We start from the raw sequence: 24,347 nt of genomic DNA, 5'->3' as shown, positions 1-24,347 counted from the left end.
CTTCCGCCGGGAGCGTGGTCGCTGCGCGCAGGCGCGCAGGGCGGCCCCGAAGCGGGTTCTGCCCCTGGAAGCTCTGGAGGGAGGCGGCTGCGGCGCCGGGCCGGCGGCTGCGTTTCCACGTGCTCTCCGCGGCCGGTTGAAACCGTTGGCGGGCTCGGGCTGAGAGGTGAGGGGTGGAGGCCCAGAGGTCCGGCCCAGGAGGCTGGGGCTCAGACGGCGAGCAGAGAAGGGAGCGGCGTGGCTGATGCCCGCGTTTCCACCATGAGAGCCCCTCCTTGGGCTTACCCTCGGAAGGAGGAGGCAGTCCATTCAGATCTCGTTCGTACTCTGGGGTCGGGGATGGGGTCCTGGACTTAGGAAGACCGATTCTTCTCGGTTGTAAAACAGAAAGGTCCTCTGCCCCTGGGCAAACCAAGACGATGGGCCACACGGGACTGGGCTTCTGCGTTGTTGCAGGTCGGGGACGGGGCTGTTATCTCCCCTGAGCCCTCTGGGGAGCTCTGTCCCTAAGGAGGAGGCCTTAGGGCATAGCGGTTGAGAGCACCGTCTTGGGGTCGCTGTAACTGCCTGGGAGTCCGGGTTTGCCGCTAACTGGATGTGTGACCTTCTGCAAGTTACCTAATCGTTTGGTGCCTCCGTTTCTTGGTCTGTCAAAAGGGAGTATTAGAGAACCAAACTTAGTATTGTCGCAAGGATCCCATGAGCACAAACATATTAACCACCTATGACAGGGCTTGGCACATGGTAGGTGACCAGTTAATGCCAGGATTTTCTGCAGCATCTGGGGAGACAGGGGAATGAGGTGGGGTGTACTGGCAAGGCTGACTTTCCTGCAGAGGGCTCACTTGGGACTTGTACCGGCACCCCCCCACCCCAGTCCCCCAGTGCCTAGCATGGTGCCTGACACGTGGTAGGCTTCCGTAGATGTTACCACAGCAGTGGAGGGGTGCTGGCGATGTGTGTGGGGAGGTAAGAGACATGGTTCCACTTCTCCCAGCCTCAGTTTGCTCATCTGTTAAGTGGAGATAGGTGTACTTGCCTCCTAGAGTGAATCATGGAGACGCTCATCAGCCCACGTTCAGGGGTCTAGGCAAGATGGTAGTGTGTGCTCCCCTAGACTTCCTTTGCATCATACCCTTGGTTTTTTGGAATTCTAGAAGGGGCTCCCGGCCCCTTGTTCCACAGATTGGAGGACTTGAAGTTCAGAGGGGACAGTGACTTGTTTGAAGTCACAGGGCTCACAGGGAACTGTGCTGTGGTTGCCCCCAGGTGGGCTGTGCCCAGTGGTGATGGGGTTTAGGTCTGTGAGAGAATGCTTTAAGAATAGTGAATGTCGTTTTTGTAAAAATAATGTAAAAATGTAGAGGGAGGAAGGTTTAAAAAAGGACTCCAAATCCCACTTCCAGAACTAAATGTGAGGTCATTGTATCAGGGAACACGGTGGTAGACTAGGCACCCATGGGGTGGGGAGCCAGAGGAGATGAGCGAATTTACGAAGATAGATGGGTGGGTTGAGGGTCATGTTTAAAGAGATGTGGGTTTAGGAGGGGACTGGGTGTAATAGCATCGATGGGCAAATCAGTAGGTCACAGCAAATACCCAAATTACCATTGGGTAAGGACGAATCTTTCCTATCTTATTTTTCACACAATGCTCCAAGATAGATATTAGACCCATTTTTTTTTAATTTTTTTTTTCAACGTTTATTTATTTTTGGGACAGAGAGAGACAGAGCATGAACGGGGGAGGGGCAGAGAGAGAGGGAGACACAGAATCGGAAACAGTCTCCAGGCTCGGAGCCATCAGCCCAGAGCCTGACGCGGGGCTCGAACTCACAGACCGCGAGATCGTGACCTGGCTGAAGTCGGACGCCTAACCGACTGCGCCACCCAGGCGCCCCGATATTAGACCCATTTTATAGATGAACAGAATCTAGGAAGTTAGGAAACCTTGAGGTCACTTTTCAGTGAGTTCATTTTTCTGAACGAGCTCAGGCTCCAGTTCATCTCTCTGGCCCTGACTCTACCGAACGTTCAACAGAACGTGGCCACCATCCTGATAAGGGAGCTGAAGTGCCCCAAGTCCCTCACGAGTCCGCGTGCCCTTGTCGCTGCCTGCTACCCCTCCGGTCCGCATCCGTTTCTAGCACCTGACATCCTCAGCTGTGACCCCGGTGGTAACCTTGCCCAGTGTGTGAGGATCTGGGAGTCCTCATGGTGCAGAATGGAAGGTCATTTGTGGAGCCTTTGATTTTTTTCTTTCTTTTTGGATGAGGGTCTCAAGGTCCCATGTGCCCAGTAACGGCCAAGCAAATGGCCAAAGACGCTGACAAGTCCGACAGGCCGGGCAGAAGCTTTGGGCTTGTCTCGGGCTACCTCTGCCGCCTCCCGTGTCTCCGGCCTGATCACTTAGCCTCTCTGAGCCTCAGTTTTCGGTCACAGATGTTGGGGTGGTGGTATGATCAGACCTGTTCTGGAGGTGTTGGGTACAGTTGTGGCTGTAAATGTGAAATGATCGTATTCTGTAATTTGTCATCTTTCGCTTGGCTTCTGGCATGTGCTGAGCTCAGTAAATTGACCAGAGAGAGGAACAGACAGCCAGAAGCACACCCAGGGCCCGGCCCCCTTGGGGAAGGCACCCAGGTATATGTGCATGCTGACGCATACTTGGCATTGACCACAGGTCTGCTGAAATGAATTACAGTGACTTACCTGGGGTGAGAACCTGAACACGCTCGCAACCAGTCTGGGAACACTGCCTTCTCTTCGTGTGTCCACATTTCTAGAAGGAAGAGCACCGAGAATCTCTGTACTGGGACCTGGCCTTGGGCACAGCGCACAGGAGAGCCAGACAGGGAAAAAGGGACTCTTATTTAGGTCCGGCCCCCACGAAGCAAGCCATCTCTTCACACTTGGGGCTAAACATTGAAATACATAATAACTGAGCCCTGCGGATAAGGTGTTCTAAACGTCTTAATGCAGCTTGTCCGGCTTTCCAAATTTCCAAAGTATAAATGTTACAAATTTACCAAAAACGCCATTTGAAAGTTGACTTAAACTTCTTTCACATTTATTTAGTTTTGTGAAGTTTGAAAGTAATTTTTTGTCTTCGGCGGTGATTGCCGTCTTCAGTTAGAGGGCCGGAATTTTCAGAAGGCGTCTTTTTGTAAATTCGTGGCACTTAACTGCTGCTGAGATTGTTAAGCGCAGGCAGACTTGGGACACCCTGGCTGCCATACAGGTAGGATGGTTTGGAAATTGCTGTTCTTTGCAGCCCCCCCCCCCCCCCCCCCCCGTATGGACCCACCCAAGTGTTTATGGCACACAGGAAAGTGTTCAGATGTGAAGCATCGTCAAGGTGATCCTTGGCTAGCTCTGGGGTGTCCTCAGGGCTCTACATAAGGGAGGGGTAAGCTCCTTACAAACCTTATCTCATTAACAAGCGGGTGACCGCACGGGCCCCATTGCAGATCCAGTGTAAAAATGCAGCGATGGTTCTAGAAATCCTGAGGCGCTGAGAGACTGGGTTCTATTCTCTTTTTTAAAAAAATAACAAATTTTAAAATGTGGACCTTTGCCACCAAAGACCAAATGAAAACGGTTGACGGGGTAATTTTCCAACGGACACGTGAGCAAATTCTAATCCTCTCCTGAATTGATGTTTACACCGTGTGTGGCTAATCCCCAGAGGGATGACACGTTTTGTACAGATATTCCTGGCGTCTCTTTGGTCAACATCACTGGCTTCTTTCAGTGGATACCTTTTGTTTCCAGCTGTCCTTCCAGGCCGCTAATTCCTGACCTTCAGACTGAGTCTCCCAGTTGGATCTCAAAGCTGGTCAAAACCTTCTCTCGTCCCCTCTTCCCCCCCGGATCGAGAAACAGAACAGACCTCTTCGCTCAAAGTCGGAAAGGTCTAGGCCACGGGTTTAGTTTGAGGTGGTAGTTTTCATAGTTGGATCTCATAATGAAAGTATTTTTAAAATTTTCGGCAGATAATTTGGTTTAACACAGCTGCTTGTTCGTTGCGGATACAATGGCCGCCCGTTTCTTGGTGACTAAGGATTCACTCCTGTTCTTACACAAAGGTGCCCCCGCAGACTGTTGAGTAATCTGTCGGTTCTGGTTCTAGCCTTTGTTCTCCCTTGGGAGGCAGGGCGGCCCATCACTTGCCCGGCACTGTTTGAGCAGAGCCATCTGCTGCGTGCAGAATGCCGGGCTTGGAGGGAGCTGGCTCGTGGTTCACGTGACGTCAGCTCCCCAGGACTGGTGACTGGTTGACGGATGAGAAGATGGTCACGGTCGCCACACGTCCCAGAACCACCACCACGTTTCCTCTGGACTCAGTGCTAGGCTGTGGCTGACCACGTGCCTCTCCCTTGCCAAGCTACACTGATGGCAAGCTGAGGAGGGGGACGCGGAGTGGGGACCTGTGTGTGTATGTAGCGTATCAGGCAAGGCTGATGTCCGACGGTGCCCACGGGGCAAGAGGCTTCCACGAGAGACGGCTGGGCCTTCGTAAACCCCGGGTGCAGCCAGGATGTACATTTCCATTCAAGGCCGGATGGAATGGAATTACCCTGCACCTTCCTTATGTGTGACCTCTCTGGCAGTGACCCAGAACATGGGAGTGGAGGGGAGAGAGTGATTATGTGCATGGGAATTCTCTGGGAATGCAAACCGCTCATCTGTGCTTAAGGATTTCTGTATGAGTCAAAGCGCACTGGTTTACTTGACCCTTACCTTCGCCTTTATAAGGAGGAGGAAGGTGCTGGGTCAAATAGTTGTCAGTATTTTTGCCGTGCAACTTACTTATAACCTAAAATGACAACACTCTAAAACTCTAGTGATTAAAAAATTATGTAGCCGTGGAAAGTTACTGTGACTCCTATAACACTTTCAGATGAATTTGTGTTTTGTCAAGCACAATAGCCTCTCCATGAAATCTATAAATGGTAGTTATGTATTTGCACAGACATACTAAATCTTGGGGCAGTGCTTGGGACACGTGGGTGTGTGAACGCCCTCCGTTAATTCAGTGCCTAGCAGCTGGGACCCCTTGACATATAAGAAGGTTCTATAAGAACATATTCCATAAGAAGGTTCCCCTTCTCCTCCCCCTCCTCCTCCCCCTCCTCCCCCTCCTCCTCCCCCTCCTTTTTCTCCTCCCCCCCTCCTCCTTCTCCTCCTCCCCCTCCTCCCCCTCCTCCTTCTCCTACTCCCCCTCCCCCTCCTCCCCCTCCTCCTCCCCCCCTCCTTTTTCTCCTCCCCCTCCTCCCCTCCTCCTTCCCCTCCTCCTCCTCCTCCTCCTTCTCCTCGTCCTCCTTCTCCTCCTCCTCCTCCCCCTCCTCCTTCTCCTCCTCCCCCTCCCCCTCCTCCTCCCCCTCCTCCTTCTCCTACTCCCCCTCCTCCTCCCCCCCTCCTTTTTCTCCTCCCCCTCCTCCCCCTCCTCCTCCTCCTCCTCCCCCTCCTCCCCCTCCTCCCCCTCCTCCCCCTCCTCCCCCTCCTCCTCGTCCTCCTTCTCCTCCTCCCCCTCCTTCTCCCCCTCCTCCCCCTCCTTCACCTCCTCCCCCTCCTCCTTCTCCTCCTCCTTCTCCTCTGCCCCCTCTCCTCCTCCTCCTCCCCCTCCTCCTTCTCCTCCTCCCTCTCCTCCCCCTCCTTCTCCCCCTGTCCTTCTCCTCCTCCCCCTCTCCTCCTTCTCCTCCCCCTCCTCCTCCCCCTCTTCCCCCTCCTCTTCCCCCTCTTCCTCCTCCTCCTCCTCCTCTTCCGTCTCCTCTTCCTCCCCCTCCTCCTCCTCCTCCTCCCCCTCCTCCTTCTCCTCCTCCCCCTCTCCTCCCCCTCCTCCTCCCCCCCTTCTCCTCCCCTCCTCCCCCTCCTCCCCCTCCTTCTCCCCCTCCTTCTCCCCCTCCTCCCCCTCCTCCTTCTCCCCCTCCCCCTCTCCTCCTTCTCCTCCCCCTCCTCCTTCTCCTCCCCCTCCTCCTCCTCCTCCTTCTCCTCCTCCTTCTCCTCCCCCTCCTCCCCCTCCTCCTCCCCCTCTTCCTCTTCCTCCTCCTCCTCCTCCTCTTCCTCCCCCTCCTCCCCCTCCCCCTCCCCCTCCCCCTCCTCCTCCTTCTCCTCCTCCTCCTTCTCCTCCTCTTCCTCCCCCTCCTCCTCCTCCCCCTTCTCCTCCCCCTCCTCCTCCTCCCCCTTCTCCTCCCCCTCCTCCTTCTCCTCCTCTTCCTCCCCCTCCTCCTTCTCCTCCTCCCCCTCCCCCTCTTCTTCCTCCTCCCCCTCCTCCCCCTCCCCCTCCTCCTCCCCCTCCCCCTCTTCCTCCTCCCCCTCCTCCTTCTCCTCCTCCCCCTCCTCCTCCTCCTCCCCCTCCTCCTCCTCCTCCCCCTCCTCCTCCTCCTCCTCCTCTTTCTCCTTCTCCTTCTTCTTTTTAATCTTCTTTATTTTTGAGAGAGACAGCATAAATGAGAGGGGGGGCAGAGAGAGAGAAGGAAACACAGAATCCAAAGGAGGCTCCAGGCTCTGAGCTGTCAGTGCAGAGCCCAGTGCAGGGCTCAAACCCATGAACTGTGACATCATGAAAGGAGTCAAAGTCGGATGCTTAACCAACTGAGGCACCCAGGCGCCCCTGTGGTTCCACTTGTTTATTGAGCCAACAAGAAGTCACGTGAAAGAGCCCCCTCCCTCCCCTACTCCCTGTCCACCAAGACTGAGGGGCACATCCTCATATTTTAACATCTGGATACATAGTAATGCCTATATGAATGTTTCCTGTGCTCTCAGAAATTTTTAGACCCCTTCTCCATTTTCTAAACCTTCCTGAATTCCCTCCTATGTTTTTGTTGTGTTTGGTGATCTGGAATAATTTCCAGTTCACGCCTAACAGCACAGGGATGGAGGGCAAGCCAGCTTAACATTATTAGGAACGGTAAGACATTTTAAGATGTTTTGCTTAATGCCCCCAAAACTCTTCCTCCCTGGAGCCAGCCTTCCAAATTTAAATCCTCATCCGTTACCGTGTGACCTTAGGCAAGTTACTTCATCTCTCTGTGTTTCCATACCCGGTGTAAACTGTACACGATAATAGGCCTTCCCTCCCGGGTTGCTATGAGGAGTAAATAAATTACTATGTGTACAGCTCTCAGAACCGGCCTGGCACACAGTGAGGTAACTGGGCTTAACAGATCACTGTTAATTACGACTTGACTTAGAGTTGTATGTGGATTGCTCATCAACTTAGATTCTGTTCTTTGTAGCTATTTTCACGTGAAACTATGGTTGAAAAGTGAGCGGTAGGATTGTTTATTGGGAATAAATGCTTCAGATTACAATGATAATTATTTTTCCTTTCTTTTCATGTTCTCTTCGGACAGGGTTCTAAACCTAACTTGGATCGAGAATACTTAACCATTTAGCTAAAGATGGTATTTTTTACGTGCAACGCATGTGGCGAATCTGTGAAGAAAGTGCAAGTGGAAAAGCACGTGGCCGTTTGCCGAAACTGTGAGTGCCTGTCTTGTATTGACTGCGGTAAAGATTTCTGGTAAGTTCTACCTAATTCATGTAGATCGTAGTAAAGACCCAGACCAGTCTGGGAAGCCCTGGGCCCCATGAGGCCTTAAAAAAAAAAAAAAAAATGGAGGCACACTTGAGCAAAGAAATTAAGAAAACAATTAAAAGTGCTCTGCAGCCTATTTGCTCTCCAAGGACAATCCGAAGAGAAGACAGAGGGAGGGGTGAGGGTGTGGGGACCATGTGGTCCGTCGGTGGCACTCAGCGTTACCAGACCCTGAGAGGTGACCACCCAGAGTAAGGCTACAGGGGCATGGTGGGCTGGCCACATCGAAGGGCTGGATTAATGAACGAGAAACTGGTGGGGGGCAGGGAGGAGAGACGGGGTCCCCCCGCACAAGCTCGCAGGTGATGGTAGGAGCGAGCCCCTGGCCCCCGGGTGCGTCTGGTACTTCCGCTGAGGGCTCTCTGGACAGGGGAGGACTTCGGGGGTCGGGGCAGGCCAGATTTTTCACTTGCTTCTCTCCTCTTTGGGGTGGGTCATGGGTCATTGTTTGCAGGTGGCTCCCCTCAGTCCTCGGTTGCCTCCCCTCCGCTTCCCAGGGTTTAGGTGCAAAGGTGGCTTTTGGTGCCAATGCCTCAGTGTCCTGTGTGGTATTTGGATTGATATTTACTAACAGTCCATTTTAATTTCATTCTCGAGCAGTGATTTTTTTCAAAAATATATTTTTTTTTGAAAACTGCTAAAGTCTTTGTTCCTACCTAATCCTAGGGGGAAGCCTGACCTGTAACACAGGGGAAAATCGGTTTTTTCTCATTGAGAGACTTTGCCCCCAGACTGGTCCCAAACATTTCCCCGAGGGTCCCGTGGGGCTTCCAAGTGATTGTAAGAGACAGAATCAAGTTTCTTTGTGTTCTGAGACTTGGCAGTCTAGAACTTTTTAGTGACAAGATAGCACCATTTTACTTCAGCTTTTAACTTCTTTTTTTTTTTTTTTTTTTTTTTTAATTTTTTTTTTTTCAACGTTTATTTATTTTTGGGATAGAGTGAGACAGAGCATGAACGGGGGAGGGGCAGAGAGAGAGGGAGACACAGAATCAGAAACAGGCTCCAGGCTCTGAGCCATCAGCCCAGAGCCTGACGCGGGGCTCAAACTCACAGAGCACGAGATCGTGACCTGGCTGAAGTCGGACGCTTAACCGACTGCGCCACCCAGGCGCCCCTCAGCTTTTAACTTCTTATACAACTAATTACTGATTGCCTACTGTATAACCAGGAAATCATACGGACTTTGTTATTTAAGATAAAGCCACCCTATTGCAGAGAATTATTTTCATTTCTTGTATTCTGCATATATTCACTTATGAGAAAAAAAAGAAGTACTGCCTGTCAGTTTGGTTTAAGACGTTTGTATCTAAAACCGGGTGGAAGGTTTGGCTGTGGGCTCTCCATGGAACAGTTGGAGGACAGACAGTGCGCCTGCCCTGCCTGCCCTGCCCGGAGGTTATCAACAGTAAAACCACATGGAGGGCAGAGGGTAGGAGCAGCATGTGAGCAGGAGCCTCCGCTTGGAGAGTCGGTCTGACTGTGGAACTTTGTATCGCTTTGAAGGGGTGACGACTACAAAAACCACGTGAAGTGCATCAGTGAAGAACAGAAGTATGGTGGCAAAGGTTATGAAGGTAAAACCCACAAAGGCGATATTAAGCAGCAGGCATGGATCCAGGTAAGGTCTTTCTAGTTCATCAGGTAGCTGCTTCTGACCTCTTCCACTTTCTTTGGAAGCCTGAGAATAAATGCACCCTATGTGCAGACAAGATGCACAAACATCGCGTCTTAGGACAGACGGAGGCGGAGCCACTGGGCCTTGACCAAGAGTTCTTTATTTCTCTGTGAATACGGCTGCAGTGCGTTTGGTCTTTAATGCGTACATTCTGCAGATTTCTTGCAAAAATGTTTTAGAATTCTCACTTTCCCTTGGCTACGAAACGGAACAGAAGCTTTCTAATCTTCATCTGCTTCCAGTGATCGTGCGGCTTTTTATCACTCAAACCGTGTTTTGCTCCGTCACATCTGCCAGTCGTCAGAATTGGGCAAAACAAAGTTGTTTTCATGAAGAAAAGGAATTTTCTACCTGAAGAAAATGGAAACATGCACAGTAAAAATGGCAAGAGCAGCAAAGTCCCTAATTCACCGAGAGGTATAGCTTCCAGGATGTTACTCCCCAGTCACAGAATAGTTAGGAGAAAGGATTCAGAACGGAAGGTAGGAGAAAGAGGAGACAAATGCCATCTTTGTGGAAATTCTCTACCCTCCTGGAAACTGGATACGCAGTAGTTGACTCCCTTCGGTGATAGTTTAAATGTGAGTTTTCTGGTGTTCACTAGTTTACCGAGTTAGCAGACTCCTGGGAGGGGAAGTCTTCCCGTTCACAAAGGACTAGTGACTGAGTCAGTCCAGTGCAGATACAGAAGCTGGTAAAACTGCTTATTTTAAGTAAGATAGATCGGCTGGTGACCATCAGCCTCACTTTGGGGCTCATACTGTATCTTAATCCTCCCCAGAAAGAGGTGACATTCTAGGTCCTGAGCTTGAAGTACCTGGGTGTAGGAGTTCCGTCAGGCTTGCATGACACCCTCTAAAGCAGGGCCAGCAAACGCCAGACAGCCCGGTGCAGCCACGCCCATTTGTTTCCATATGGTCTGTTGGTGCTGGGAGCTGCAGGGGCATCGTTGAGTAGGTAGGGCAGAAACTGGACGGTCTGCAAAGCCTAAAATCTTTACTGCCTGGTTCTTTTCAGAGAAGGTTTGCTGACCCCTGCTGTACGCTGTCAGGCTTCTGTGGCCGCACCACCGTATTAGGGGTCGAGTTCTCTTTCAGGTGCTGTCCGGGTCCCCTGGTCCGCTAGCCGTCTGATTCCTCCCGGAACCCCTAGTTGACAGCGTAAACAGATGGGGAGGACTCAATGTGGTGTGCTGGCTGTTCTCCCATAGGGAAAAATCCTCATAGGGATATTCCTTACATCCCTAAAGCCTTCAGTTTTAAAGACAAATTTTGGAATCCTGTTAGTGTTCCAAAACTGTGCATCCTTCTAGATGTCTCTGTGCTTACACACAGGGAGTGGATAGACGGGTCGAGGAAAAGATCGCCCACTTGCTTGGGTCATGGCGTTTCCCTCTAAACTTTGTCACCAGCGCCCTGTTCTGACCCACATGCCACTCGGGCGGGTGCCCAGCCAGCTTCACTTCTTCCTTGTTCACGTTTGCGTCATGGTCTTAATTTGTTTTCCGCCTGGGTGCCGAGAGAAGCTTTGTCCTGTCCTCAGTATCCTGTATCCATTTCTTCAGGTCTGTGTATATATATATAGCTTTAATTCTTTCCTAATACAGGGACACCCGTCCTGCGCTCTGTGTTTTATTCTCTTGGCTCCTCGAGGACCGTTTTTCTTGTGTACGGTCACTTCCTTAACTTTAATAATTATCTTTTTCCTCTGCCTTCAATGATATTGCCATAAGCATCTTCTCAAGGTCGCTAATTTAGGTCTCATCCCTGTTCTGTTCCTGCTACTTCAGACCTTATTTATTAGATCTTCGTGTCTTGGTCCTCAAGTAATTTCCTGGTCTGGATAATATCCATTTTCGTCGGATTCTTTTGATCACTTGTGTATATTTTTTTCCAAGATTTTAGAAAATTGTGGTAAGTGGTAAGTTAAGCACGACATAGTTTACCATTTTAACCATTTTTAAATACACAGTTGAGGACATTCACACTGTTGTGCAACCATCACCACCATCCATTGCCAGAACTTGTTCACCTTCCCAGACTGAAACTCCATCCCCGTTAAACACGGACTCCTCGTGTGCCCTCCGCCCTCAGCCCCTGGAACCTGCCATTCCGCTTTCTGCCTCTATGAATTTGACTGCTCTAGGGACTTCATATACGCAAAATCATGTAGTGTTTGTCCTTTTGTGACTGGCTTATTTCGCTGAGCACAATGTCCTCCAGGTTCGTCAGTGTTGTGGCAGGTGTCAGAATGTCCTTCCCATTTAAGGTCGAGCAACATGCCGTTGTGTGGACGGACCACGTTGTGTTTATACGTCCATGTGTTGGTGGACACTTGGGTTGCTTCAGCCTTTGGCTATTGTGAATAATGCTGCTGTGAACACGGATGTACACATATCTGTTGGAGTCCCTGCTCTCAGTTCTCTTGGGCCGTGCACCCAGAAGTGGAATTGCTGGGTTTTTTAATCTTTTGAGGAACCGCTCTCCTGTTTTCCATATGGCTGCGCCATTTTACGCTCCCGCTAGCAGCACACAAGGTTCTGGTTCCTTCTCATACTCCCTAACACTTTGCGGTTTTTTTGATAATAGGCGTCCAAGGGGGTATGACAGGGTGGTTTTGATTTGCATTTCCTGAGTGATAATGATGATAAGTATCTTTTCATGTGTTATTGGCCATGTGTACATCTTCTTTGGAGAAATGTCTATTCCCAGCCCTTTCCCCATTTTTAAATTTTTTTTTTAATGTTTGTTCGTTTTTGAGAGAGAGAGGGAGCGTGAGCGGGGCAGGGGCAGAGAGCAAGGGAGACAGAGGATCTGAAGTGGGCTCTGTGCTGACAGCAGAGAGCTCACCACAGGGCTCGAACTCATGAACCACAGATTATGACCTGAGCTGAAGTTGGATGCTTAACTGACAGAGTCACCCAGCACCCCAAGGTTGTTTGTTTCTCACTGTTGAGATGTAGGAGTTCTTTAAATATTCAGGATATTAATGCCTTATCAGATAAACGATTTGCAAATATTTTCTCCTGTTCTATGAATTGCCTCTTCACTGTTGACAGTGTCTTTGATGTACAAAATTTTTTACATTTTTATATAGTCCTTTTTTGCTGTTGCTGTTTGTGCTTTTGGTGTCGTGTGCAAGAACAAGAAGTCATTGCTAAATCCACTGTCATGACACTTTCCCCCTCTGTTTTCTTCTAAGGATTTTCTGCTTTTAGCTCTTAAGGTTGGGTCTTTGATCCATTTTGAGTTAATATTTATGTGTAGTGTTAGGTAAGAGTTCAACTTCATTCTCTTCCATGTGGATATCCGTTTGCCCCAGCACCATGTGTTGAAAAGACTGTTCTTACCCCATGGAATGGTCTTGCCACCCTTTTTGAAAACCATTTGCCCATATAGGCGAGGTCTGTTTCTGGGCTCGCCACTGCATGGGCTGACATGCCCATCTTGATGCCAGTGCCATGCTTTTTTTTGATTACTCTAGCTTTGAAATCAGAAAGAATGAGACCTCCAACTTTGTTCTTTTTCATGATTGTTGTAGCTATTTGGTGTCCCCTCAGATTCTATGTGAATTTTAGGATGGAGTTTTCTATTTATACAAACGAACAAACAAACCCAAATGTCAATTGGATCTTCATAGGGATTGCATTTAAATCTGTGCCAGTCACTTTGGTTAGTATTACCCTCTTAATGTTAAGTCTTCCAATCTGCAGACACGGGATGTCTTTCTGTTTATTTGTGTCTCCTTTCATTTCTTTCAATGTTTTATAGTTTTCAGTGTACAAGTCTTTCAGCCCCTTAATGATTAAGTTTTTTAAGGATTTTATTGTTTTTGATGCTATTGTAAATGGAATTGTTTTCTCAGTTTCCTTCTCAGCTTGTTGGCGTATGACGTCTAGACCTGAATTTTCAAGTGGGGATTTTGAATCCTATGGTGGCTGAATTTGTTGGTCCTCATGGGATCTTTAGTGGAATCTTCAGTGTGTTCTACATGTCAGATGAAATCATCTGTGAACAGAGATGGTTTTCCTTCTTCCTTTCTAACTTGGATGCCTTTATTTCTATTTCTTGCCTAATTGCTCTGGCTAGCACTTCTGGCACTATGGTGAACACGTAAGCATAGACATGAATACAAAATCTGGCCTTGGACTGCAAAACCTCTAGCCATCGAAGGACACTTAACCTGGCTTTCGTGAAACTCTTGTGCCAGTTGTTTATTACTTGTTTTATCTTCCTTTTTATAGAAAATTAATGAATTAATAAAAAGACCCAACGTGAGCCCCAAAGTGAGGGAACTTTTAGAGCAAATTAGTGGTTTTGACAACGTTCCCAGGAAAAAGGCGAAATTTCAGGTATGGATGGGATATGCCTTCCCTGGATGGAGGGGACGCGTGGCCCAGTGACTGAGCCTGCGGGCACCTGTCAGAACGGGACAAGTCAGGTTTTTTTGTGTGTCTGTTCCTTACAGAACTGGATGAAGAACAGTTTAAAAGTTCATAATGAGTCCATTCTGGAGCAGGTGTGGAGTATCTTTTCTGAAGCTTCTGGCAACGTAAGTCAGATCTAATTTCAGATTTGTAGTGTGGCAAAAATGATTGGTAATGATGAAATGGGAATGTCTTATTTTTGGAGGTCAAGACAGCCTTCTTTTTCAGAGAGCCTCTTTGTGCCTTCATTTATGGGAAAGAATAAACTGAATGCACTGCAGAGAAGATTTCCTTATTGTGCAGAGAAAGGTATTTAATCCCAATGTTTGATAATGGTACCGGCTAACGTGAAATGGCTTGCTTAGAAATCAGGCAGTGGGATGTACTGGAAGGAGGAACTTGGGGCGTCTGACAGACCTGGTTTGAATCCCTGCTGTGCCGTTGGCCAAACGTTTGATCTTGGGCACTTTATTTAACCTCTCTGAGCCTCCGTTTCCCAGTCTTAAAAGAAAAGAAGACTTAAAGAAGTCCAATTCATGCACCGATTTGGGACTTAGTGACTGATCTCGTGCTGGGCCCTGAACAAACACCGTAAAATAGCTCAGGCAGTGACACAGCCAGGAAGAAAAATAAACCGTGAGGACATAGGGAGTGACTAGGGGTTCCTTTAGGCGAGGGGTTCACAGAAGGCCCCACACGTGCATTAAAGCAGCCGAGGCTCTGGAAGCATCCCTCCCCGTGCCCGGGCCTAGTGGGCATCCGATGCGCGTCTGTCTCCTTCCTTCTGTGGAGTGGGAATCCCTCTGGCGTAATCATCCACTGCCTGTCAGGTTCCATCTGAGGGACCCCTCGGTGTGGAGCACATGCAGAGTCTTGGTCTGATACCGTGTGGCCTCCTTATAGGTGACGTCGTTAATTAAAAACATTTCCCCATTAATTCACCTGCACCTTGCTCCTGTTTGGAGCCTACACCCCATCTGTAGACTGAAATCAGTAGCAGTTTTCAAAAACAACAATGGGGTTTTCCCTTTTTTTTTCCCAAGTAGGCTGCACACCCATCGTGGGGCTTGAACCCACGACCCCGAGACCAAGAGTTGTGTGCTCCACCAACTGAGCCAGCCAGGTGCCCCCGACAGTGGGGTTTTCTGACCATCTTTTATTCTACTCGCCGTGCCAGGAGTTGACTGACTTATAGAGAGAACAGTTTGGGCAGCAAATTGGAATAAACGGTGAAACTATCCTGTCGTGGCTCTTCCAGAACAGACAGATTGGGCCTTTGGAATCTCATAACCAGTCATGTATGTGCCACCTTTGCTCAGGGGCCCCGCCGATCTTCTCTGTGGTCTTCTAGTACGTGTGCTGCCGGAGCATGCCCTGTCACCAGTCGTTTGATTAGCGTTTAGGTGGTACTGTTTTTTAAGGATTATTTTAAGGATTATTTCCGTTATTTTAGGTAAGAATCAAAGATTTGGGATTACTTCGTTCACTGCAGAGTTTTTTTTTTTAAAGTTGTTTCTGATTTCCCTTTTGAAGCTGTGAACATATTAAGTCAGTGAATAATCAGGACGCAGCCTGTGGCCAACTGAGCCCTGTAAAACACGGCTTATTTTTGTTTTGCCTCTGCCCTGTGACCTTCACGGCACAACCCAGTGTGAGTGGCGCAGACGGCTCTGTGGCCCCGTCCGTACACACCTCTGGTGTTCATCCCTCCCGTTACTATGTGCTGGGCATCCAGCCAGAGGCCCTGGATCCTCTGCTCCTGGGGGGTGGGGGGGGATTTCCTGTGCCCCAGGACAGCGTGCCTGGTCCCCGCGCACACAGCTGTAATGAGGCCAAAGTCCTGCCCTCACAGAGCTGTGTTCCAGTGCGGGACGGATGATGGCATATGCAGGTCCCGGCCCTGATGGCAGGACAGGGCGCGGAAGCCCTAGGAGAAACGGTAGGCGAGAGGGGGGGCTCTGTTAGGAAAGAGGGTCGGTGCAGGTGTCTCTGAGGAGAGCCTGGAACGAAGCAGAATATGGGGGATGAGTTTGCCTGCCCATCACCGAGTAGCTGCCAGATGGGGTGCGTGTGTCCCTCTCCCTGGGTGCGGAGGGGAGGCCCCAGCTAGAGACTTGGTCTGAATGGGGCAGAAGGCGGGTTGAGGTGTGTGGCTCTCAGTGGTCATAACAGTGCCTTCCCATAAGCTAGGAAGGAAATTGTAGGCTAGGAGTCAGGCGACTTGGGCTGCTTCTTCCTCCTGACTTTGTTTCTGAGCCCACTGCCTGCCTTTGTGCCATGCGCCTGGCCTGGCTGGTGTCTCTGACCTGCTGGGGAAACGCAGACGCTGTGCTCTCAGCCCGGAGTTGAGCACTGAGGAGGCGTGACCTTTGTAGAGCGTCTGTACTTGGGCGAAAGCCAATCCTTGTTTTGGCTCAGTTTGGGGGACAGTAGCTCCCTCCTTGAGACCTACTCTCCCAGATGAAGGAGACTGGAGGTGACTGGTCTGTCACCTGGCTGGTAACTAACGGAGATGGCTCTTGGGCGCTGACATCCAGTGGTTCCTGCCGCACCCGACGCAGCCCCATTCAGACGCGTTAGGATTCACCAGAAGCTCAGGGCATTGCTGGGGTCATCCTTGAGAAGGGGCTGACATAGAGACCAGCACAGATTCAGGGTCAGGGAGTGCAGCCGGCAGTGGCACTCATTTTGCTGGGGTCGTGGTTCTCAGTCGGATCTGTGCACTGGCTTGAAGAAGTTAGAGTGCGGCTTGTGGTTCCCTAGCTTTCTGTGGCTCCCTGTGCCCCATGCTTCCCACTCTGCTGGTCCACACTCCATCCAGGTGTCCCACATCCCTTCCTCAAGGGCAGTTCCTCTGTTCTCAGTGAGTAGATTGTGCTGGTCCAGTGCTCCAGAGTTGACAGAACCTTTCCTGGAAGTGGCTTATTGAAGCATCCTCGGTCTACTCGTCCTTACTCAGCACCGTGAGCTGCTAAGCACATGACATAACTTTCCATTTTATTCGCCCATGAACCATATGACTTTCATTCCACTACCTTTCATTTCATCAGTGAGGAAGTTGGTTCGGAGCAGATAAATAACTTGCCCTGAGTCACCCGGCTCGGAATTAACAGAGCTGGTGCTCGAACCCAGGTCTGCAGATGCATAAATCCAGTGGTTTCCGCCACACCAATGTGCTCATCTTCTATCAGAAAGGTGGAGAGTGAGCCAAAATTAAAGGTCTAGCTTAAGTGACATAAGGATTCTTCACTTTCCCAGTGGAAGGAAAATGTCTATTAAATGCAGGGTGGGGTGTGGGCTCGGGGGGAAGGTTTTTTTCCCATTTGATATGTTTACTGCTACGTTTTAGCTCTTGGTGGGGGAGGCGGTCACAGTAAAATGGTAAGTAGTAGACATTTTTCTTGGAACGGTTTGCTCAGTAGATACCTGCTAATGACGTGCACGAATGTCCGGAATGAGTATTTATGTGTCTCTCGGTTTTGCTTAATAATAAGGAACCGGTCAGTAAGGGGCAGGACCGACAGCCACTCAAGCAAGGGGCCAACCCGCCCGGCGTAGAACTTTCCACAAAGGTTCCAGCTTCCCACACAAGTGACCCCCCAGAAAAGCAAGCAGAGGTGAAGAAGAATAAAAGAGAAAGGAAGGAAGAAAGGCAGAAGAATAGAAAAAAAGAGAAGAAAGAACTAAAATTAGAAGGCCACCAGGAGAATTCAAGGGGTCAGAAGCCTAAGAAGCGCAAAACAGGGCAAGAACAAGAGGCCGATCAGGAGGCTGGAGGCGAGGCCCCGGGCTCTGCAGGGAAGAAGAGCCAGAGCAAGGGGGGCAAGGCCAAGGGGGCGGTGGACGGAGCCAGAGACGCCAAGGAGGAGCCGACGAAGCCGCCGCCTGGGAAGAGAAAGAAGCTCGCGGACGGTACGTGGCTGGCGTTTGCTCTGGGCTCTGGTACGAGGGTCGGAAAGCAGTGAATTCGCGTCAGACCTCGCGTTCGGAACAAGCAAGGCAAAGAGCGTAAGCGTTGGGATCGGGCCGACCCGGGCTCAGGTGACGGCCCCCGTCCACTCGCCGTGTGCTCACCTGACCCCGAGGTGGAGAAGCCCGCGGTGCTGGGTGCCCGGGGAGCGGGTCCTCCCGGCGGGTGCACCGGGCCTGGCTGTGCGTGGCGTTCGTTAAATGGCAGCCGCTGTCATAAATGCAAAATCTTGTTCTCGCGTTTACTCTTTCTACTTTCCTAGATGAAGCAGATACCAAGAAGAAAAAGAGGAAGCTCTCAGGACATTCTGAGGGTGGAGAACCGGAAAACCACGGGGCTCCCGCAAAAGGTATCGCCGCCATCCTTTGCTTTGGAGAGGTCTGCCCTTGAGGGTGTGGGGGGAGGAGGCGACCGGGGCCTTCAGGCGGATCCTCCCCTCCGGAGGCACGGGGAGGGCTGGACGCAGATCCAGACACGGCGTGGCTCCAGAGGGGACAAAGGAGCTGTGTGAGCCACTCCGCAGCGTCTGTCTAGCTCTAAGGGGAAGATGGTCTGGACTGGGAACCCATCTCTTTGGAACTGCAGATAAACCCAGCACGGCCCTCTGAGACCTTGTTCCCTTTCCCTGCTTCCCTCCCCCCTGCCCCTCATTACTCTCCCGGAAGTACCCGCCACACTTAGCTGCCCCGCCCCCCACCTCCTCTTGTTCCCGGGGTCTCTGTCTCCCTGTCTCCCAGTGTGTCCCTGTCAGAATCCAATTCCTGGCCTTTAAAGGTCCCCTCAGACGCTGCCTCCTCCACAGAGCTGCCCCCACTTCCTCCGGCCTGAAGCATTCCCTGGGGCCCTGCTGATGCACAACAGACTCGAGGACTCACCCGGGAGGGGAGGCTTTACTAATGGGGGTTCAGTAACTGCCTGAACTGGGTTACACCTCTTTGCCTGGGTCCCCCCCACTCCCAAATTGGGCTGCATGAGGCCTTTTTTTTTTTAGGCCTTTTTTTTGTTTTGAGAGGATAGTAGATTCACATGCAGTTGTAAGGAATGATAATAGAGACCTATGGATCCACGCGCCCTTTGCCCAGCTTCCTGCTAGGGCCACAGCGGGCACAACTATCCTGTCTCCACAGGGTGCTGACACTGACCCAGTCAGGAGACCGACGTTTCCATCACCACAGGGAGCCCTCTGTGGGCCCTTTTATAGCCATGCCCTTACCCGCCACCCCGCCTGCCCCCAACAATCACTAATCCGTTCACCGTTTCTGTACGTTTCTGTACGTTTCTGTACGTTTCAGAACGTTACCTAAATGGCATCATCTAGTATGTGAATTCTTGAGATTACCACTTTTCCCTCAGCATTATTCTCTGGAGATGCATCCAGGTGGCTGCATGTGTTGGTAATCCAGTCCCTCTGCTGTTTAGTAGCCCATGGCGTGGACGTACCCCCGTTCATCTGACCACTCCTCTCTTGAAGGCCCAGCCTCCACTTGCTATAAATAAGCTGCTGTCAGCATTTACGTACAGGTTTTCATGTGAACGCACATCACTTTTGTGGAAGAAATGTCCAGGAGTGCAGTCGCCGTGTGGTGTGGTGACTGCGTGTTTGGTTTTTAAAGAAACCGCCAACTTTTTCTAGAGTGGCCGTAGCATTTTATAATCGCCCCGGCAGTGTGTGCCTCACCCAGTTTTCCCACATCTCGGCCAGGGTCTGGTGGTGGTACTTTGTTGTTGTTGTTGTTTTTGTTAGCTATCCTGATAGGTGTGTGGTAATAGCTCGGGTGATTTTAATTTGTTTATCCCTAATGATGTTGAGTATCTTTTCATGTACTTATTTGCCATCTGTATATCTCTTGATATTGAAACGTCTGTTCACGTCTTTTGCTTATTTTCGAATTGGATTTTCTTTTTTACTGTTAACTTTTGAGAGTTCTTTATGTATTCTATTCTAAATACTAATCTCTTGTGGGATGTGGGGTTTGCAAGGTTTTTTTTCCCCTTCAGTCTATAGCTTTTTTATCCTCTTGACAATCTTTCATAGAACAGATTTTTTTCATTTTGATTTAATTTGTCCATTTTCCCTTTAATAGGTCATGCTTTTGGTGCCAAATCTGGGAACTCTTTGCTTAACCCTAGATCCCCAAGAGTTTTTTTCCTGTGTTTTTTTCCTAAATGTTTTACAATTTAACATTTTACTCTTGATCTTAAGCTCGTGATCCATTTTGAGTTGATTTTTATGTAACGAATGAGACTTAGTACAAGGTTCATTTTTTTGCCCATCAGTGTGCTATTATTCCGGCACCGTTTGCTGAGAAGGCCCTCACTGAATCACTTTTGTACCTTCGTCAGAAATCAGTTGTGCATATTTGTGTAGTTCTGGGTTCTTGATTCTGTTTCGTCTGCCTGTATGTGTGCCCCCTACCAACACAGTCTCGATTGCTTTAACTCTATCTGAAGTCTTGAAACTGGGCAGGCTTTATTCTTTGTCAGAATTAAGTTTTAGGATAATCTTGTTGAGATCTACAAAAACTCTTCCTGTGATTATATAGAATATGTATGATTTTGTAGATTTCCTTGGGATTTTCTGCAGAGGTAATCACGTCATCTTCAAACAGGGGCAGTTTTATTTCTTCCTCTCGGATTCATAGCACTGCTCTTTCCTTGCCTTGTCTTCTTGCATTGGCAAGAATTTCCATCACAGTGTTGAGTAAAAGTGGTGAGAGCAGACAGCCTTGCTCTGTGCCTGATCGAAAGAAACATTACATCTTTCACTTTAAGTCACGTTAATTGTAGGTTTTTGCTGGATGCTCTTTATCTAAAGTTGAAGGAGTTCCCCTGTATCCCTATTTTTCAAAGAGTTTTTATCATGAATGTGTTGAGTTTTGTCACACACGTTTTCTACATTGATTGATGTTACTGTTTTTTTCATTAGCAATTAATGTGAATTGCACTGATTGATTTTTAAATATCGAACCAGCCTTTCATCCCCAGAATAAACCCACTTTCTTGTGGTGTATAATTTTCTTATGTGTTACCTAACTGCTAGATTCTACTTACTAATATTTTGGTAAGTATATTGACATCTGTATTCATGAGGGATACTGGTCTGTAGTTTTCTTAATGCTCTTTTTTTTTTTTTCTTTTGGTTTTCTCTTGCTCAAACTGTGTAATTTCTATTGTTTTATCTTCCAGTTGACTGATTCTTTCCTCTCCCCTCTCCGTTCTGTCCGTCCACTGAAGCTTTTCAGTTCAGCTACCATATTTTTCAGTGCTAAAATTTCCTTTTGGTTCTTTGTCCTTTTTTTTTTTTTTTTTTTTTTTTTTGGCTGAGTGTTTCTACTCTTGTTCCGAGTGTACACATAATTGCTTACTGAAGTACTTTTATTTTGGAATGATGAATGGTTTTCAGTTGGCACCTGGACATTTTCACAGGTTAGAAGATTCTGGGTCTTATTTCAGCTTCTTTTAACTGGCTTTTCCTCACGTGACTTGGCAGGGGAAGCGGGGGCAAGACCTCACTACAGCAGGTGGGGGGAAGACCAGGCTGCCCACCCGACCTCCGCTGGTACCTGAAGGAGGCACTCCTTGCTAGTGCAGGCGGGGTGGGAGTTCTGGCTCCCCCCGTGGTCACCACTGACCGCGGCCATGGCCTTGTTACCAGCCGGCATGGATGAAAGTCCCGATTTCGTACTCGGCCTTCTTTGACGCCTTCCCTCATCACAGCCTTGAGGGTGGGAGCCACAAACTTCTTCTGAGGTGTTTAGCTGGAGGAGAGTGGGGACTGTGGAGGAGTTGTGTCTCGGTGGGCTGTTCCTTTCTTGGCCTTTCGCTGAGGAGGATCACGCTTTTGTTGGGGCTTTCTTTGTTGGCTTTCCAGGTTGCCAGCTTCTTGAGCTCCAAATCTGGGATCTCTGGAGCAGAAAGAAAACACAGGGAGCTCACTACCAGGTCACTCCTCAAGTCTCGAGGCCCCTACCCGGTCCGCCTTCTTGCCCTCTTTCAGAGTCGTCTTACATTTGTCTGACTAGACTTCCGGGGGTTTGGCTGTTCTCAGCAGACAGAACAGGCAAAAGTACACCTGCTGCATCTTTCCAGAAACAAGTCCCCTAGATGAGACTTGAGCCTGCAAGATAGCCGGTGTCACAGCCTGTGTCTGTGGCTGTCCTCTGCCGTCCGAGGCTGAGCTGCCTTTGTTCCTCTATGTCTTGCTCACCATGCTTGGCCAGCCCCGTGATCTTGGCGGACCCTCAGGGACACTTGTGAGTTCATCGGATACAGCCGTGCCTTTTTACAGGCACCTGTAAAGTTGATGGTACTTGGGATGCCTACTTGACCCGCTCACTCTGAGAGCGAGTCCTGAAGGGGAGTCAGGCTTGTAGGCCACTGCGAGCGGACAGGTCCAGCACCTGCTACGCGGTACGGTCAGGGTCATTAGTTCATTTCCCGGATAGCAGATAGATGTCGCCCACGTGGTCGCTTTATCCCTCTGGCAGTACACCGAAACAAAACTTTTTTTTACGTATTACTCTTCATATTGTAGGTAAATTCAACTGGAAGGGAACTATCAAAGCAGTTCTGAAACAGGCCCCGGACAACGAAGTAGCAATCAAAAAGCTAAGGAAAAAGGTATGGCGCACAGATGCAGGTGCAGAAGCTGGGGACAGCCACTTCTTTATTTCAGGATGTACAGTTCTTGGTTTTCCTAATCTAAAACACTACAGATGTGGATCTCAGTGATTTTCCAGCGGCTCAGTAGCCCCTCGGGACTGGTGGGAATTGGACCCCATCCCTTCGCACTTCCTTAGCCTGAACGGTGCCTGTGTTAAATTTGGGAATTATTATTCTTTTTAAAAAAATTTTTTTTTTTAATGCTTATTTTTATTTTTGAGACAGAGAGAGACAGAGTGTGAATGGGGGAGGGTCAGAGAGAGAGGGAGACACAGAACCCGAAACAGGCTCCAGGCTCTGAGCTGTCAGCACAGAGCCTGACGCGGGACTCGAACTCACGGACCGCGAGATCATGAGCTGAGCCGAAGTCGGCCGCTCAACCGACAGCCACCCAGGCGCCCCTGGGGATTACTGTTCTTGATGTCTTGCCGTCGTTTGCTTATTCCAGAGCGGTGGTTCCTCTGTGTTTGCTTTTAACTTTGTGTCGACGTGTGACAGGCTGCACGTGCGGGTGCTGCGCAAACAGCTGCGCGAACCCACGAGCAGGACACACCCGTGTCACCGGCACCTGCGTTTCTTTTCTGTTTTACTGTTGGCCTAGTTCTGGGTTAAAGGAAGAACTCTGAGGTACATTTTCAGGACACATCACCCACTTGATGATCGTTTCTTCCCGTGAAGGTTTTAGCTCAGTATTACACGGTGACAGAGGAACACCACAGATCGGAAGAGGAGCTCCTGACCATCTTTAACAAGAAGATCAGCAAGAACCCCACCTTCAAGTTAGTAAAGGACAAAGTCAAGCTTTTGAAATGAACGTTTTTCTACTCAAAAGTTGAATCCATTCTGTTGATTTTTTTTCACTGCTGTTTGTAAAACATGTAATGAGTTACAACAACTCCAATATTGCTTTTTCAAAGCTGTATTTTTAAGTTACAGAAAAAGTCTATTTTTGGTAGAACTTTTATGAGAAAATAAAATATATTCTTATCCAAAATTCAAAATCTGTGGTGGTGAAAATTATTGTACTTTAAAAAATACTCTTGGGGCGCCTGGGTGGCTCAGTTGGTTGAGCGTCCAACTCTTGACTTGGGCTCAGGTCACAATCCCAGGGTTGTGGGTTCGAGCCCCGCTTTGAGCTCCGTGCCGACAGCAGGGAGCCTACTTGGGATTCTCTCTCTCTCCCTCTCTCTCTGCCCCTCCTGCACTTTCTTTCTCGCAAAGCAAAGAAACTTTAAAAAAAAAAAAGCAGAAGCAGCAGAGCAGAAATTAACCTCCCATGTCTGGTTCTATCCAGTTACACATGCTTAAAAAAACAAATGCTTTTATGTGGAAATCTTTTAAAAATGTGACAAGCCAAAAATAATTACTACTAAACTAAAAAGTATTTAATTGCAGCGCTTCTCTACATTTTTAATTAGAGGTTTTTGTGTGTTTATTGTGTTGTTAAAACATGTAAGTTAACAGTATCTTGTCCAGAAATGATCACAACGACAGTCTTCAGTATTTGGCCTGTCTGCACCGTGGCCCTGTCCCTCTTCAGCCCGAGACAGACTGGGAGCATGGCCTGTGACCACATGCAGGGAAATCACTCACTTGACCCGGAACCCATCACTTAGCTGTGTCGCTGTCCTGGGGCTCTGAGTGGATCGCGATGCTTTCAGAGTTGGTATTCTGAGGCCCAGTGTGCTGTGCTGGAGGAGAGCTGTGTTGTGCCTCTTGCTGATATTCGAGTAGGCTTTGCCCACAAGTCCCTTAAAAGCTGGCGAGCGTGGTACCTTTAGCCAGGGTTACATTTGTCGTTAATCCCTCCTACTGCAGGAGAGAGCAAGGATGGAACGTGGAAAAGTCTCACAAGGCTTAGGAGGGGAGGATAAACAGGAAGAGGGGCCAAAAAGGCAGACAGATGCTGTCTGAGCCTCTAAGTCCCCGGATGAGCGAGAGGAGTCTGCTTGTCTCCTGGACTCGCTTGGTCCTTTGATAGTTAACTCCTCTGGACTTCACTTTCT

General features: G+C 49.3%; 1 protein-coding gene across 2 annotated transcripts; it reads left to right on the top strand.

Annotated features, from left to right (window-relative positions):
• Window positions 1-15: 15 nt before the first annotated feature.
• LYAR (Ly1 antibody reactive) lies at window positions 16-23,338 on the top strand. Of its 2 annotated transcripts, none has more exons than XM_047857654.1 (9): window positions 16-166; window positions 7,361-7,530; window positions 9,112-9,226; window positions 13,527-13,634; window positions 13,751-13,834; window positions 17,204-17,621; window positions 17,942-18,028; window positions 22,214-22,299; window positions 23,020-23,338. In XM_047857654.1, exons 2-9 carry the CDS (start codon window positions 7,409-7,411, stop codon window positions 23,152-23,154), a joined length of 1,155 nt encoding a protein of 384 aa, XP_047713610.1. In that variant the 5' UTR covers window positions 16-166; window positions 7,361-7,408; the 3' UTR covers window positions 23,155-23,338. The 2 variants fall into 2 exon arrangements, with proteins under 2 accessions (XP_047713610.1, XP_047713611.1); XM_047857655.1 differs by having other exon boundaries at window positions 71-216; window positions 23,020-23,294.
• Window positions 23,339-24,347: the final 1,009 nt, after the last annotated feature.

Source organism: Prionailurus viverrinus, chromosome B1 (genome assembly GCF_022837055.1).
Source record: "Prionailurus viverrinus isolate Anna chromosome B1, UM_Priviv_1.0, whole genome shotgun sequence".
Lineage (NCBI taxonomy): Eukaryota > Metazoa > Chordata > Mammalia > Carnivora > Felidae > Prionailurus > Prionailurus viverrinus.
The sequence above is the reverse complement of the archived record's forward strand: the minus strand, read 5'-3'. Positions and strand labels throughout refer to the sequence as shown.

What these genes read in the sequence shown, in the direction of transcription:
- LYAR (XM_047857654.1), top strand. Translation starts at nt 7,409, where the DNA reads ATGGTATTTTTTACGTGCAACGCATGTGGCGAATCTGTGAAGAAAGTG. An exon ending in AGCAGCAGGCATGGATCCAG is followed by an intron (nt 9,227 to 13,526) that starts GTAAGGTCTTTC and finishes TCCTTTTTATAG; the next exon opens with AAAATTAATGAATTAATAAA. An exon ending in TTTCTGAAGCTTCTGGCAAC is followed by an intron (nt 13,835 to 17,203) that starts GTAAGTCAGATC and finishes CTTAATAATAAG; the next exon opens with GAACCGGTCAGTAAGGGGCA.